The sequence below is a fragment of the Mus caroli genome, chromosome 6 (genome assembly GCF_900094665.2).
Source record: "Mus caroli chromosome 6, CAROLI_EIJ_v1.1, whole genome shotgun sequence".
Classification (NCBI taxonomy): Eukaryota; Metazoa; Chordata; class Mammalia; order Rodentia; family Muridae; genus Mus; species Mus caroli.
The window spans coordinates 108672532-108688354 of record NC_034575.1 but is presented as its reverse complement, the minus strand read 5'-3'; the positions used below and the strand labels follow the sequence as shown (position 1 = coordinate 108688354).

The 15823-nt window shown below is 44.3% G+C and overlaps 1 protein-coding gene across 1 annotated transcript in view; it reads right to left on the bottom strand.

The window, feature by feature from the left end:
• The window catches only part of Fancd2 (FA complementation group D2), a 64391-nt gene that overhangs the window by 12560 nt on the left and 36008 nt on the right, over positions 1–15823 (bottom strand). Inside the window, exons 27-36 of the mRNA XM_021165022.2 lie at positions 14929–15039; positions 14531–14643; positions 12217–12360; positions 10781–10897; positions 9541–9669; positions 9058–9176; positions 6510–6620; positions 5504–5634; positions 2632–2725; positions 667–789 (exon numbers count right to left, since the gene is read on the bottom strand). Of these exons, the coding sequence (XP_021020681.1) occupies positions 667–789; positions 2632–2725; positions 5504–5634; positions 6510–6620; positions 9058–9176; positions 9541–9669; positions 10781–10897; positions 12217–12360; positions 14531–14643; positions 14929–15039 (1192 nt within the window). The remainder of the gene's footprint in view (positions 1–666; positions 790–2631; positions 2726–5503; positions 5635–6509; positions 6621–9057; positions 9177–9540; positions 9670–10780; positions 10898–12216; positions 12361–14530; positions 14644–14928; positions 15040–15823) is intronic.

Sequence of the window (15823 nt, the reverse complement as noted above, 5' to 3'; positions counted from 1 at the left end):
CTATTGATATTGTAAGACACAAAGCCATAGAGACAAACATCAGATACAATAATCAACTCTTTCAAGTTGGCTAAAATATTAGAAAGATGGTCTTTAGCTTTTTTTTTTTTTAACTAATTTTTGTGTGTTGGGAGCTGAACTCAGGCCTCAAATATGCTAAGCAATCATCAAACAATAGTTCCTTCTCTGTGAAAAGTGTTAGTGACACTACATTCCTACATGAGGTCCTTTTACACCACATGACATAGTTTGCACTGAAAGACTCACAGGCTCATGATTTGAGCATGGCCCTTAGCTAGCTTACAGTGCTATTTTGAAGGCTGCAGAGCCTTTGGGAAGTAGGCCAGGCTTTTGAAGGTAACACCTGCCTGGTTCTGGGTTCTGGCCTGTTTACTCTAGTTCCTGTTCTGAGTCATGTGAGCATGCTGCAGCCTCAGACTCTTGCCAGTGATGATGGGGCAGCTCCTGACACCACACTTGGCTGTCACACTGGACTGAAATCAGTACCTCCACCTCAGACTGCATCTGTTAGATACTTCATCAGCGATGAGATAAGGATTGAGAGCATTTTAGAAAGAGCACACAGTACGATTTATACTGCAAAGGATCGGAGAGTTTTCCCTCAAGTCAATTAGACGGAGGACGGTGGAGCAAGGAATCCCTTACCTGGTCAACGTAGGGAATGTAGAGGAGGCGGCGTCTTTCGGAGCATTGACCAGTTCTGGGACACCAACACCAGTGATCTCCTCTATGGCCTTCAGAACATTGTCTGTGTGCTCCAAGTAGATGCTTTACAAAGTGTCAGAAGAATAAGGACACACATTATAGGATTCCAAAATCTGCCCTGCTTCCTGGCTACCATGCGAGCATGTTTGCTTCCTGACAAGCCCTGTCTCTGACAGACAATGGAGGCAAATGACCAGGAAGCCAGACAAATCTCCCCTCCTTAAAGCTCATTTTCTCAGGAATCTTGCCAGCAGTGGAAAACTGACTAACACACTTGCCACCTACAAGTGTATTCAGCATCTCTAGTTACCCTATGGAAATCTGTGAAGGAAAGAGAGAAAAAGCAGCCAGGAGGTCAAATGGTGAGCGGTCAGTTTCTCACAAATACCTGACAAAGTTTCAAACGTCCAAGACTTGGAGCCAAGCCTGGTAGCACAGGCCTGTACTCTGTCCAAACTACCTGGGAGGGTAGAGGCAAAGGGATCATAGTGCAAGGCCAGCTTGAGATACAGGTGTGTGTGTGTGTGTGTGTGTGTGTGTGTGTGTGTGAGAGAGAGAGACAGAGAGAGACAGAGAGACAGAGACAGAGAGAAGGAAATTCAAGATATGCCATAGGAACTCAGCTATAGCACTGTTAAGTATATTAGAACACAAGTGCTAATAATCACCAACAATAATAAATGTTTCTTTCTCCTTTAAAAGTTTATTTTTATTTTATGTGTATTAGTGTTTTGCCTGTGTGTATGTGAGGGTTCCAGATTCCCTAGAACTGGAGTCATAGACAGTTGTGATCTCCATGTGGTTGCTGAGAATTGAAACCAGGTCCTCTGGAGGAGCAGCCAGTGCTCTTAACTGCTGAGCCATCTCTCTAGACCCAAGAATAAACCTTTCTAAAGTCAAAAAAAAAAAAAAAGTCTTTCATGAGATGCTACCATGTAGCTCTGGCTATACTACTGACATTCACTTTTTTGTTATTTTTAATTTTCAAGATAGGGCTTCTGGCTGTCCTAGAACTCACTCTGTAGACCAGGCTGGCCTTGAACTCAGAGATCTTCCTGCCTCCTGAGCGCTGGGATTAAAGGTGTACGCTTTAATCATTCACTTTACTAACATCAAAGATCCCAAATGATTGTCAAGAAATAAGTAAATAAAGTTAAACACTGTCGAAGGCTGGAGATGGCTCAGCTGCAATCCCAGAGGACTTGGGAGCAATTCTCAGCACTTGGTGGCTCACCAACATCTGAAGCTCCAGTTCCAGGGGATATGATGCCCTCTTTTTTTTTTTTTTTTTTTTGAGGCAAGGTTTCTATGTGTAGCCCTGGCTGTCCTTGGACTCAGAAATCAGCCTGCCTTTGCCTCCCAAGTGCTGGGATTAAAGGTGTGCACCACTACGCCCAGCTTGATGCCCTCTTTTGACGTGAGGGCAGAGTATACACATGGTGCATAAAAATGCAGCCAAACACCCACATACATAAAATAATGAAATGAAAACACCAAGAGCCAGATGAATGGTGCACGTCTGTAACTCCAGCACTCAGGAGGTGTAGGCAGAAGAACAGAAGTTCAAGGCTACCCTTAGAAACATGGTGAGTTTACCTCAACAAGCCAAAAATAAACAAAAATATGCTTAGGTACCCTGGAAGTAATGGATGTGTCTTAGACACAGTGGGCAGTAATGTATTTGACTCACTATTCACAAGGTAGGACACAACTGTAGACTTAATTGGATTTTCAGGAAAAGCATTCTTAGGATCCAAACTCCACACTGTGCTCTTTTTAGAACATCAGTTGCTTTCACGTTCTCCTCACAGAGGTCACGGCTCAGTCCCTAACTAGATGAAAGATCCCAACAACAGCAAAATGGGAAAATGCAATCCGGCTCCTGGAATAAAGTAAATAACTCACCAAAGCACATCATGCAGGTGGTCATTAAAAGTGGGGTTCTTCTCTTTTTCCCCACGAGGCCATGCTCGACAAAGCAGCTGTTTGGCCAGAGAGGCTGTTGGAAAAGAAAACAAAAAACATTTCACTCACGCGAAATTGACCCCATTCTTTTAAAAACCGCACTTAAGAACACTGTTGTTAACTGAGTGTCGTTGTTCACTTACATTGCTAGCACTTGGGAGACCGAGGCAGGGAAGACTACAGTGAGTTCAGGTTAGATGGGGCTTCACAGACTTCACTGACTGACATGACCGTCTGTGTTAGTGGGGGTAGTGGGAGTGAGCAGAGAAGCACACTCCTCTTACGTTTCCCATGCTGGGGAAGGGGAGAGGAGTGGTCAAAGGATTACTACCTCACTTTTAGAAGGCTTAAAGCGTATTTTAAAGGGGTTGGTTTTAAGAGTTATGTGTGGGTGCAAGTATCTGGTATAACCACGTGCATCTGACTGTGGCGCCTTCAGAGGCCAGCAGAGGCCTGGAGCCTCACAAGATGGAACTGCACGCAGTTGTGAGTTGTCTGCAGTAATGTGGGGAACTGAATTCAGGTCCCCAGTGAGAGCAGTAAACATTCTTAACCGTTGAGCCATGTCAGCCCTAACAAGCACTTTTGTTTTTAGGACAGTGTTTCATGTGGGTGCTTGTCTAGTTTGCAGAAAACTCTGGGTTCTATGCCCAGCACCATATAAAACCAGGCATGGTGACCCATGCCTACAATACCAGCACTTAGAAGATAGAGGAAGGAGCTTAGGAAAGGGAGGATCAAAAGTTTGGGTGCATCTTTAGCACAGACACAGCAAATCTGAGCCAACCCAGGCTTCAAGAGACTGTTTCTACAAAAAAAAAAAAAAAACAAAAAACAAACAAAAAAAAAACGAGAGCATTTCACTGGGTAGCATAGGCTAGCCTCAAACTCACAATTTTCCTTCAGCCTTGTAGCCAGACAGTACCAGTCTTGGCCTAGCAGTCAATCATTTAGAAAGCCAATTTGTTCTTGTTCCATTAACTCAACTGCCATAAATGAAACCATGTGTCTAAGACTTAAGTAAACCCTATTTACTTACCCTGTCCTGAAGGTCCTGTTTAAGACCAAAACCCTACTTTATTAATATAAATATAGGAAAAAGATTTCTTTCACACATTAATCTTGCTTTTCGTTGTACCAAAACTGAGAAAGATAGTTAGTGATTTTGCATTTTAAGAGCTCTCATGCTAAAAGATAAAGAAAAAGGTCACAAGTTCCAGATCCCTAGAGAAGGGTGACAGGTGACACATGACCTGTACTCTCAGAACTGGAAAGCCCAAGGCAGGAGGATCTGGAGTTCAAAGTCAACTTAGCTACATAGTAAGATGATCTCAGAGATGGGGAAAGAAGTTTGGAGAGAGAGAGAGAGAGAGAGAGAGAGAGAATATGAATATCTCAGTGGATGATATAAGCATAAAAATGGAACAATGCACACATGCTTTGAAAAGGCCAGCACTCATTTCCTTGATGCTTGTGATTTTTTCTTCTATTTTTATCCACTTCATGGTGTGTGTGTATGTGTGTATACCTAGCATATGAGAACGGCCCCCACAGGCTCATATTATTAAATATTTGGTTCGCAGGTGGTGAACTGTTTGGGATGGATTAGAGAGTGTGGCCTTGTTGGAAGAGGTGTGTCACTTGTGGGCACGGAGGTTTCCAAGCCCATGCCGTATGCCCAGGTAGCTTTCTCGGTGGCCTATCTGTGGGTCAATGTGTGAGCTCTCAACTACTGCTCCAGTGTGTGCCACGTCTGTCTGCCCGCTGCCGTGCTTCCATTATGATGGCCATGGATTCCAAGCCTCTGAAAGTGTAAGCCTGATAAACTCTTCTATAGGCTGCCTTGGTCCTGCAACCCTCGAAGCATTAGAAAAGTAGGTAAGTATCCAAGTAGCTAAGCCAAGGAGGAAGCAGATTAGGAAGACTTATGCAGGGGATGATTCTAGTACTTGGGAGTAAGAAGAGGTAGGACTGCTACAAGGCCAAGCTTAGCCTGGTCTACACAGAGTTCCACACCGGCCAGAAATAGATAAGAAAGCTTAAAAAAAGAAAAAGGTGAAAGATTAAAAAAATATTAAACAGAAAATTACTAAGGATGGAGGGCAGAGCTCAATAGTTTAGAATAGTTTGGGTTTAATTCCTAGTACAAAAGAAAAGAAGGAGAAGAAGGAGGAGGAGGAGGAAAAAGAGGAGGAGAAGGAGAAGGAGAAGAAGAAGAGGAGGAGGAGGAGGAGGAGGAAGGAAGAAGGAGGAGGAAGAAGAAGGAGGAAGGAGGAAGGAGGAAGGAGGAAGAAAGAAGAAGAAGAAGAAGAAGAAGAAGAAGAAGAAGAAGAAGAAGAAGAAGAAGAAGAAGAAAGAAGAAAACTTGGGGCTGGAGAGATGGCTCAGTGGGGTTAAGAGCACTTGCTGGTTTTCCAGAGAACCTTGGTTTTTCCCAGCATTCATTGGGTGACTCATAACTGTAACTCCAGTTACAGTGGATCCAATGCCTACTTCTGGTCTCCAACATGTATGACATACATATACACAAAACACTTATATACATTAAATAAAAACAAAATATATACATCTTATTAATTAAAAAAAGAAAACTGTCCAGTCAATTAATCTAACCAAAGGTACACTAAGCCGTGTCATAGCCCGCTCTGTAAACATGGTCTCCTTGGTGGAGCAAGAGGGCACGCTTGTGATTTTGTGGGATTTACATGTAAAAATGCTCAAAATTCTAAGAAAACACAAAATTTGCAAATGTAAGACATCAATCCTATTCACACATTCCCCTTCCCCCGAAAAAGGGATCAAGCCTCATCACCAAGTTTTTCTTTCTTCTGCTTAGGTGCTGCAGACTTCTCCAGAAGGGCCATCAAAAGTCTGAGAAGGTGAAGACCACACTGGAAACTGGGAACACTGTGGTGGAAATTCTGCAAGTAATTGAAGCTCTGGCTGTAAAGAAGCAAGAGATAGAAGAACCCGCATAGCATCACATGCATCAAAGATGTTTTTACATGCACACAAGGTGCCCAAGTTGTCTCTTTATAAAGAAAGCTGGGTAGACAAAAGCTACATGGACAAAATTATTTGCTATTTTGGGATGTTATGGGGTGGGGTGAGGAAGATCTCATAAAGAATAGGCTGGCCTGGAACTCGCCACGATAATATGGAATGGGATGTGACAGGATGGGATAGGACCGGCAATTAGTGTCAACTAGTTGCTCCCTACAGTCTCCCTGAGAGAAGACTGAGAGGTCCTCAGCTGATCTAGTGTTGGCTGAGTTTAGGGAGTGGGAGTGGTGGCTCGTGTCTGGACTCATAACAGTAAGTTGAAGTAAGTAAGTCGAAGGCTGAGGCAGGAGAAAGCTGCATTTGGGGCCAGACTAGGATATGTATCATGATCTGTTTCAAAAAATTCAAAATGAGGGGTTAGAAAAATGGCTGAGCAGTTAAGACACTTGCTTCTTTTCCAGAGGACATGGACACACACACAACATAATATAAGAAATAGGTCTGAGTGTGGTATTGTATGCCATTAATTCTAGCACTTGGGAGACAGAGGCAGGTGGATCTCTGTGAGTTTAAGGACTGAGGACAGCCAAGTCTACATCATGAGTTCCAGGCTAACAGTTACAGAATGAGACCCAGTCTCAAAAACCCCCCCCCAAAAACAAAAAACAAAAAAAACCTTTAAAACATGATAAAACATGGTAAGGGGATGTGAACATAGTATAGATTTTGTTCTGAGAGAGTGAATGTTTTCCAAAAATATTCTGCCAATCCAGTTCTAGGCTTTCTTAAGAACATCCTGGGATGTTCAGACCCACCTGACCAGTTCCTCCAAGGGCTGTTCCTGTTCCGTCTGCTTTAGTCGGCTCGAGAGGACCTCAAGGGCTGAGTGCAGGAGGCGGTGGTTTGATTGGTGAGTAAATCCCTTCCTAAAGCAAAGTTGAAAGCAGTGGGTCAGCCTGTCTCAGGAGGATCACTCGGGTACCAACTGAGGACAAAGCAAATACTAAAAACTAAAAAATAATTTTAAAATGTTAACGGGGGCTGGAGAGATGGCTCAGCAGTTGAGAGTACTGACTGCTCTTCCAGAGGTCCTGAGCTCAATTCCCAGCAACCATATGGTGACTCACAACCAGCAGTAATGGGATCCGATGCCCTCTTCTGGTGTGTCTGAGGATAGCTACAGTGCACTCACATGCATAAATAAAATCTTCTGCCTGCCTTTCAAGAGTCTACATAATCTGATTCCTGCATCCTTCCTACCAACATCTTCCTTTGCCTTTCATCCATTCTGTGTGCCTGTGCATGCTCGTGTGTGTGTGTACCATTAAAAAACCACGCCTTGATGAACTGTCAACGCAAATCTATCATCAGGCATTGCTTTTTAAGTACTGAGAATATAAAAATGACTAGCATCTGCCATGTGGAGAGTGTTATAAGTCTAACAAGGAAGAAAATTTAATGCACAATTTTAACAAAATGTGTGAAAGCTAGACCAGGAGAGAATGGCAGAGTGTTAGAAGGGAGCTGAGGGCCAGGAAAGAGGGTTACCTAGTAAGGTTAGAGAAGCTGAAGAGACTCAGTTGGAGGGTATGGATCAAGTAGCCAGGTGTCTTGTATCAGGATGCGTGTATCTGAAGAGTTCTGGGTTAAAGTGAAGTAGGATGCTGAATAACTCAGTCCAGCTGTGAGAATGGGTTCAAGAGCAGACGCCAGACAACAGGAGGTGGGAAAAGGCAGGCCAAAGGTCAGAGTCAGGAAAGCCTAGCAGTTGTCAGCCATCACAACCGGGACGGGAAGACTGCACGTCCCGAGATGGACAGAGACCAACTGTGAAACTAGGTCAGATACGGGGGAAGGCTGGAAGTAGACAGAGATGTCTAGTTAGATAATGCAATCAATAGAATTTAGGGTTACATGTGGGAAAGAGTAGAAAGATGGAGCCAAAAGAATAACTCCTCATTTTGGTGAACAAGAGTGATGATGGCATTTTCAAACGAGGCGAAGCTGGAGGAACAGTGAGATTATGCTCAGAACTGGATGTGATGAGTCTGAGGTGTCAATCTCATCCAAGGGGGTGTTGAGTAGGCAGATGGATATGATCTTGCTCATGGCTCAAAAGAGAAGATTTAGCATAAGTTTAAGCTTGAGTAAAATTCTCCAGAAAACCTGTTGGAAGAGGACAGATGGGATAAGGCACGGCTGAGGAACAGCAATACTCAGGGGAATGCCTTTATTTCTCCTTTCACCCATGCTATGCCTCCAACTCTTGGGACTCAATGGAGTGCTCGGCAGGTGAAGGCCCTTGCTGCCAAGCCTGACACAACTCGGCTTTGACCCCTGGATCCACTTGGTGGAAGGAGAACATGTTAGTGTTCTCACACACACACACACACACACATACACACACTACAATATAAAAACAGATTGTGGCTGGGCGATGGTGGCGCATGCCTTTAATCCCAGCACTTGGGAGGCAGAGGCAGGCGGATTTCTGAGTTCCAGGACAGCCTGGTCTATAGAGTAAGTTCCAGGACAGCCAAGGGCTATACAGAGAAACCCTGTCTCGAAAAAAAAACAAACAAACAAAAAAAAAAAAACCAACCCAGATTGTGTTATATTTCTATCCTTATTTTAAGAACCAGGTTGAAGAGAAGGCTCAGCAGCTAAGAGCATGTACTGCTCTTGCAGACAAACTGAGTTGGTTCCTAGCACCGTCATCAGACTGCTCACAACCACCTGCAACTCCAGCTCCGGGAGATCCAATGCCCACTTCTAAACTCTGAGGGCACAGAGATATACATAATTTTTAAAATGTAAGAAGCAAAATAAAGGGACCACTGATTGTTTAAAGGCCGACCAAGGGTGTGGATGTAGCTCAGTTAGTAGAGTACTTGCCTATCCCGCATAAAGTTCTAGGTTTCACCCCCAGAAGCACGTAAAAAGCAGGTCTAGAGGCCCAGGTCTGTGATGCTAGTACTCAGGAAGTAGGGGAAGGGTGATCAGCCACACTCGCAGAGCGTGTTCAGGCACATCTATGAGATCCTGTTTAAAAGCCTCACCAAATGCTACAGCTTCCATGGTATCCCCAATATTCCAGTTCACAGTGTGCTCACTTTTAACCACATAGTAAGACTTCAGATTTGTTCTGTTAGCTAATCAGTGAGCCCCTAATTTATCAAACTGATCAGTAACAGTGGCTCTGTAAGACTCAGTGGGTTTACAAGAAAATAGAAAAGAAGAAAGCACCCAGGAAGGGCTGTATCCATTTCCTTCCCTTCTTCCCTTAGGGAATACTCAGAAGTGAACGCACGCACAAACACACTCATTGCACACACTCCCATGACACCGCCTCCCCACACTCACCACGCAAAGAGTGCATGTAAGACCTGCAGCAGCTTCTGGTAGCAGCAGGCCATGGTGTGCTGCTCCTGAGCTGTCGCTCTCGCCTTGTCATCTGCACTGAGATGCTCAGCACCTAAGCACTAAATAGAAAAGCGGTTTAGTCCAGTTGCTGTGCAAGCGCTCTCACTCCCCCTCAGTTAAAAAGGGACTCTCGGCAGTTACTGACAGACCCACAAACCCAGCCTGCCTGCAAATTAACAATTCTTTTCTTTTTGTTCTCTCTCTTCCTCAAAGTCCCAAGGCCTGCTTGTCCAGCCACTCTGAGGAGCACGCTCAAGCTATGAGGTCGTTCGTACATTAGTACTGCTCAGTCTGCCTGTTCTCCTGACCTCTCACGCAGAAGGTGTAATTCTCTTCCTCTGGCCTCTTCCCATGCTCTGCCCACCACAGCTGGCCTGCCCGTGCTCACACGGTCTCTCACTTACAAGCGAGTCAGTCTCTCACCTGAAAGAAGTTGTGAATGTTTTCCAGATGGTTACACATCGGGGTTAGCAGCTGAACCACACAGTGCACAATGTCCTGGACAGATCTCTGATGAAGATGTGAGAAGCCAATATTCTGCCTTCCTTTATTCTACAATAAATTTCAGAGTTATAAGAGAAAAAAATGGATAAATTATTTCAATTAATCATTAGCTAAGAGTTCAAAGTTGGGGGGTGGGGTGGGCTGGAGAGATGTCTCAGCAGTTAAGAGCACTGAGTTCAATTCCCAGCAACCACAGGGTGGCTCATAACCATCTGTAATGGGATCTGATGTCCTCTTCTGGCCTGCAGGCATACATGCAGGGAGAACACTGTATACCTAACAAATAAATAAATCAAACGCACAGTTGTGATTCTAGGTAGGTGTCGACAACAGAGGTGACTTACTTTCCTTAGTTAAGATGATATTATAACAAAGGAGAAACACGATAGCAAAAGAAAAAATACCTTCCTTTAGTTTTAAATACCTGAGAGGATGGATACTGTAGAGTTAGAACAGGATCTGATTAAAAAGTACAGACACGGGGCTGGAGAGAAGGCTCAGCAGGTAAGAGTACTTGCTGCTGTTGAAGAGGACCTGGTTTGTTTCTTAGCAACTGTCTGTAATTCTAGTTCCAGGAGATCTGCCACCCTCTTCTGACCAGGCAGAGATATATGCCTTTAATCTCAGAAGGGAGATGGTGACAGGAAGATCAGAACTTTAAGGCAATTTTCAGCTGCATAGTGAGCTCAAGTCTAGCCTTGGCTCTGAGAGACTGTCTCAAAAAGCCAAAAGCACAGACCATCATAACTAATGAATTTGGGTGCATGCATACAGAACACACCACACACACACACACACACACACACACACACACACACACTCGCGTGTGCTACCAAGTATTTCCCCATATGCTCAGCACTTTTGTACTTTCTATGTCTCTATGTTTAGGACATTTAGAAATAAACTTATTGTATTAGGAGTCTCTTCAATTTTGTTTGAGAAACACACACACAGACACACACACACACTTGGTGTGAGGGATCCAGCCTGGACTTTAGTATGTTAGACTACAGCCCAGCCTATACAAGGCAAGGCAACTATGCAGGAATGCCACTGTGTTACCTAGTAAGTCAAACATAGCACCAGGTTACTCACAGCCGACACCCGCTTGTTTCCAAGTTTCCGGGAAGCCTAGGCCTAGGCTCGCGCCACTACTTACCTTAAAGCAGCAGATTCTCTTGGCAAAAGGAGCAGTCAGCATATTCTCTAGCTTCTGGGAAAGATCTTCCAGCAAGAAGTGCAGCTCAGCAGGCCCCAGCTGTACCACCTCTGTAGCCTGGGGTGTGGAATGTGGAGAACAAGTTCAATCATGTCCTACTTACAGGATCTTCGGTGTATTTGATACTCGTCTCTCCCACTGAGTGAAGAACTGAATTTGACTTTTCATTTAAAAAAGAGGAAATGGGGGCTAGAACAAAGGCTCAGTGGACAAAGCACTTGCCACACAGGCAGGACGCGTGGGGGTGTAGACCCCAGACCCATGTAAAAGGTGGCAGGTACTCTAAGCACTTCCCCACCCAGTCCTCTCCCCAGTTTCTGCAGGGCATATTTCGTTCCACCTCTTCACTCCTGCTCACTGTGGCGAATCATTCGGAAGAGCACAGCAAGAGACAAATGGGGGAAATGTCCCACCTGCACTGCTCGTTCAATACACTTTTATGGAATCTTCTATGAGCAGATTGATGAAGAAAAACTTCAAAAAATTAAAGAAAGAAAAGCACACACACACACACACACACATTCCATTCTGAAGATGCCTACATTTTTCCAACTATTAATTAAAAATCAATTCCATTTTAAATATCTTAGTCTGGGGATATTTCCTTCTCTAGTGAAAATCCTTATCAAAGGTTACCTTCTCTGTGAAAATATTCTCTATTCTCAACTTTATTAGAATGAACACTCTTACGGAAGTTCAGATATTAATACAGTTTTGGGCAGTCATCTCCACCTCCTGTACACTTGACCAGCCTAAGGGAAGCAGCAAACTGCGCATGCGACTGCATGGCCAGGTCTAGGTGAGTAGTCAACACAATCATGGCATCTAGAATTATCTGTTCAGTGCTGAACAAAGGTCACGAAAACGGAAAGACAATACTGACTTCTCTATGCCCCAACAGTCCTCCGCCATCTAAGTTCACTCAGTGCTTTTACCTGGTAACCTGCAGGGAAGGGTCATGTCACCAGTACTGTGATTCATAACTTGACAGACTGAGAACACCTGTGACTTGTGAACAACCAGGGCGACAAGGATGACTGCTCGCTCAGAATTCATACTGAGGCTCTGAAGTCAGAAACCATCCTTCCCTTCACTGTGGCCCTTTGTCCGTCTGTCATCCCTCTCACAAACAGCTCCCGCTGCTCTCCACTCAACAGCAACAGTCCCAGCTTTCAATTCCATTCTTTGTTGAGGCAAAGTCTCTGTGTTAGCCCTGACTGTCCTTGAACTCACTATGTAGACCAGGCTGGTCTTGTATCTGCTTTCCTCTGCCTCCCGAGTGCTGGCCTTAAAATCACATACCATGACACCGGGCCCAAATACTTGAAATAGCTGTGTTCTTCTAAAAGGTTCTGGGGTCCCAGACTGTCACTTACTTCAGTGTGCATTTCAGTGTCTAAGATGAACTTGGTCACAAGTCCAGAATGTAGAATAGAGAAGACCTCAATGTCCAGCTCTCGGAAAAAAGCATGGTAATTCTGCAGTGACACAAACGTCTTTCCTTCCTTCCCTGTGGACTCCTGGAGGAAGAGAATGGGCATACAAAAGAACAACTCAAAAGAACTAAAGTCTCAGATATTAGCCTAATTGAAAAAATATTTTGCCGGCGTGGTGGCGCATGCCTTTAATCCCAGCACTCAGGAGGCAGAGGATTTCTGAGTTCGAGGCCAGCCTGGTCTGCAAAGTGAGTTCCAGGACAGCCAGGGCTACAGAGAAACCCTGTCTCAAACAAACAAACAAACAAAAAACAAAAAAAACACAAAACCTAAAAAAAAAGAAAAAAACCCAAATTTTAATCTGATATTATTTTAAAACTGTGTGTGTGTGCGTGCACTTGTGAGTGCAGAGGCACTGGATCCTGCTCAAACTGGCATTACAGGGGAGTTACTAAACACAGGTGCTGGAAACTGAAATCCTATCCTCTGGAAGAGCAGTAAGTACTCTTAACCACAGAGTGAGCATCTCCCCAGCCCCTCAAATCTAATTTTAATTAACATTCTAAAGTCCAATACACATTCATGTTTGGTAAAAAAAATTCTAACTTCCTTTTATCACCTCATTCCTTTCACCCAATTGTCCAATCATCCCCAAGCCACAGCACTAGATGTAGTGTAGCAGTTTACACCAACACCGTTGGGTGTTTCTACTTACGGATGAACTGTTAGGTAAATAAAAGCATGTGGAGTGTCCAGAAAGCTGTGATCTTAAAGGCTAGGACAAGCTGATTTCAAACCTTAGCTCAAGTGCACATAGTATGTCTGTGAGCAAGTCTTTTACTCTGCTTATAAACTGCCTAGTGAATTAATACAGATATGAACATTGGCACCAACCTTGGACTTTTAGGATGTTAGTGGAGCTACACATAACGAATTAAAAGAACGCATGGTAGGTGTCAAACAAACTGACATCCACGCATCCAGGAAACTTCTCCAACATGGCACTTCCTGTGTGAATGCCACAGGGCAGCAACTCTTCAGCTGCCAGAAACCACAGTAAGCACTTCAAAACCATTCGCCGCGCCGCCAGTCAGGTGCTATGCCTTTTGTGGCTTTACAGTTTTTGTTACATTTTATTTATTCTCTCTGTGTGCCCCCCACAGCCCATGTGGAAACTGGCTCTCTGTCTACCATGTGCGTTCTCAGGACTGAAGTCAGGTCTCAGGCCTGCCAGCCAGTGCCTCTGTGCTTGAAACATCTTGCTAACTATATTTTGTTTTGTTTTGTTTTGTTTTGAGACAAGGTCTTGCATATAGCTTAGCCAGCCTCAAATGCATGATCATCTTCCTGCCATCCTCCCAAATGCTGAGATTATAGGCATGCACAACATCTAGGTCACTAAGTTTATGGTCTGGGGTAAAAAGGGGGAAAGCCAAAGCAGTATATATAAAAGAATGTCACCCTGGGCGGGGAAGTTAATGACTGCAGTCCCAACACAAAAGACACTAAGACAGAAGGATCATGAGTCTGAGGTCAGCCTCTGCTACCCAGTGAGACCCTGTCTGAAAAACCTATGGCAGGGGACAGTGTATCCTAAGATTCAATGAGATAACTATTATAACACAGAGCCCAAAGTAGTACAGGGGAGTAAAACACAGGGGTAAAGTCTACAGAAGATAAAGAGAAAAAGCAGCCACCCATACAGCAGCAGTAAGGACTGTTCTTTGACTTCTGTGGCTATGATCAAACACTCTGATCAAATAACTTGGGGAGAAAAGGGCTCAGTTGGCTGTGGTTCTCCAGGTCATACTCCATCATTGAGAAAAATCAGGGCAGGAACTGAAGCAGAGGCCTCAGAGGAGCACTCTTGCTGGCTTGCTCTCTGGCTTGCTTCCTATCACACTCAACTAGCTTTCTTAAAGGGCCCAGCACACTTGCCTAGGGATGGTACCACTCATAGTGGACCCATCAGTCATCAATTAAGACAATTTCTCACAAAACAGCTGCAGGCCAATCTGATCTGAGCAATTTGTCGACCGAGGTTGCCTCTGCCTAAGGGACCGTACTAGTTTCTAGAGGGAAACAACAACCAAGAATTTAGAGAACAGTAAGTACTGTTACTCCAGGGTCATCCTGAGGCCCAGGAGACTTCATGTGCCTCCCTTCCCATTTTTTTCTCTTAAAAACATGCAGAGTATAAGGTTAGCCTCATTCTCACTGAGCAGTCTTAAACCTTTGTCACACACTCCAATACCTTGTCTACGTGGCTTCTCCCAGATGGCGCCATGTCACACTCTGAAGGATCTTCTGTTAGAAGTGTGTCCGAGCAGGATGCTTTGCTGCTATCAGCTTTTTGTTTCTTTCCCCCTATGTTGCAAAGAGAGAGAAATGACTCAAGTAATTAACAAGCACATGTTGCCAAATAGGGCACTGCAAGAAAGGAGGAGGAAGTTTTATGATTCAAGCTACACAGCATTGCCCATAAAGAAACCTTTCTAAAGAAAAGTTTGACAGCAGATCTTGCTAGTCACCACTCACCAACCAACTATGCCACCAGCCCTCTATCTTTTCAAATACGAATGCCATGATACGTATAACCCGTGAGGTTAATTCAGTGTGGCGCAGATAAGGACAGGAAAGGAATATACTCACCCGTCTTTCCCTTGTTTCTGTTTTTTGCTGCAACAGCAGAACTGCTCCAAGGCATCATATCTGAAGTGTCCAAGTCAACGCTTGCGAAAGGCGGAACATAGTCTGGGATGACTGAAACAGAGTAGGAGGACTGAACCCAACCACAGTGATCCAAATACCCAAACACCCAGAAACAGGTCTTCAAAATCACCGCCCGCAGCAGCGAATGCCTGTGATGTGGTTTGGGCACAGCAAAATGCAGAGCTTAGAGAAATTCTATATTATAGTGCCTGATTATGATTAATTAATACAAAGTTATTTTTAATATGGACATGAAATAATCAACCAAGCAAAAAGAAGCTGAAATATCACTTAAAAATCCAAAGATATTGGCATTTGGTCACACATCTTTTTGTTTTATATTCCATTATTTAAGATGGGAGCCTCAGGAAAGCTTCGTACTTTCCCTACAGAATGAAACTGGCATTTTTGGCTTCTTTGTTTTTGTGTCGGTTTATCTGTCTCTCTAGGACAGGATCTCACACTGAGCCCTGGCTAGTAGTGAACGCATAGAGATCACCTGCCTCTGCATACAAAGTGCTGAGATGAGAAGTTTAACACACACTCAGCCCTAAGCTAGCATTAAAAAAAAATTATTAATGTGTATGAGTATTTTGCTGCGCGTATATCTGTGTGCCACGTGCATGCTCAGTACTCTGGGAGGCCAGAACATGGTACTGCATACTGTGGGAGTGGAGCTGCATACTGTGGGAGTGGAGCTGCATACTGTGGGAGTGGAGCTGCATACTGTGGGAGTGGAGCTGCATACTGTGGGAGTGGAGCTGCAGACTGTGGGAGTGGAGCTGCATACTGTGGGAGTGGAGCTGCATACTGTGGGAGTGGAGCTGCAGACTGT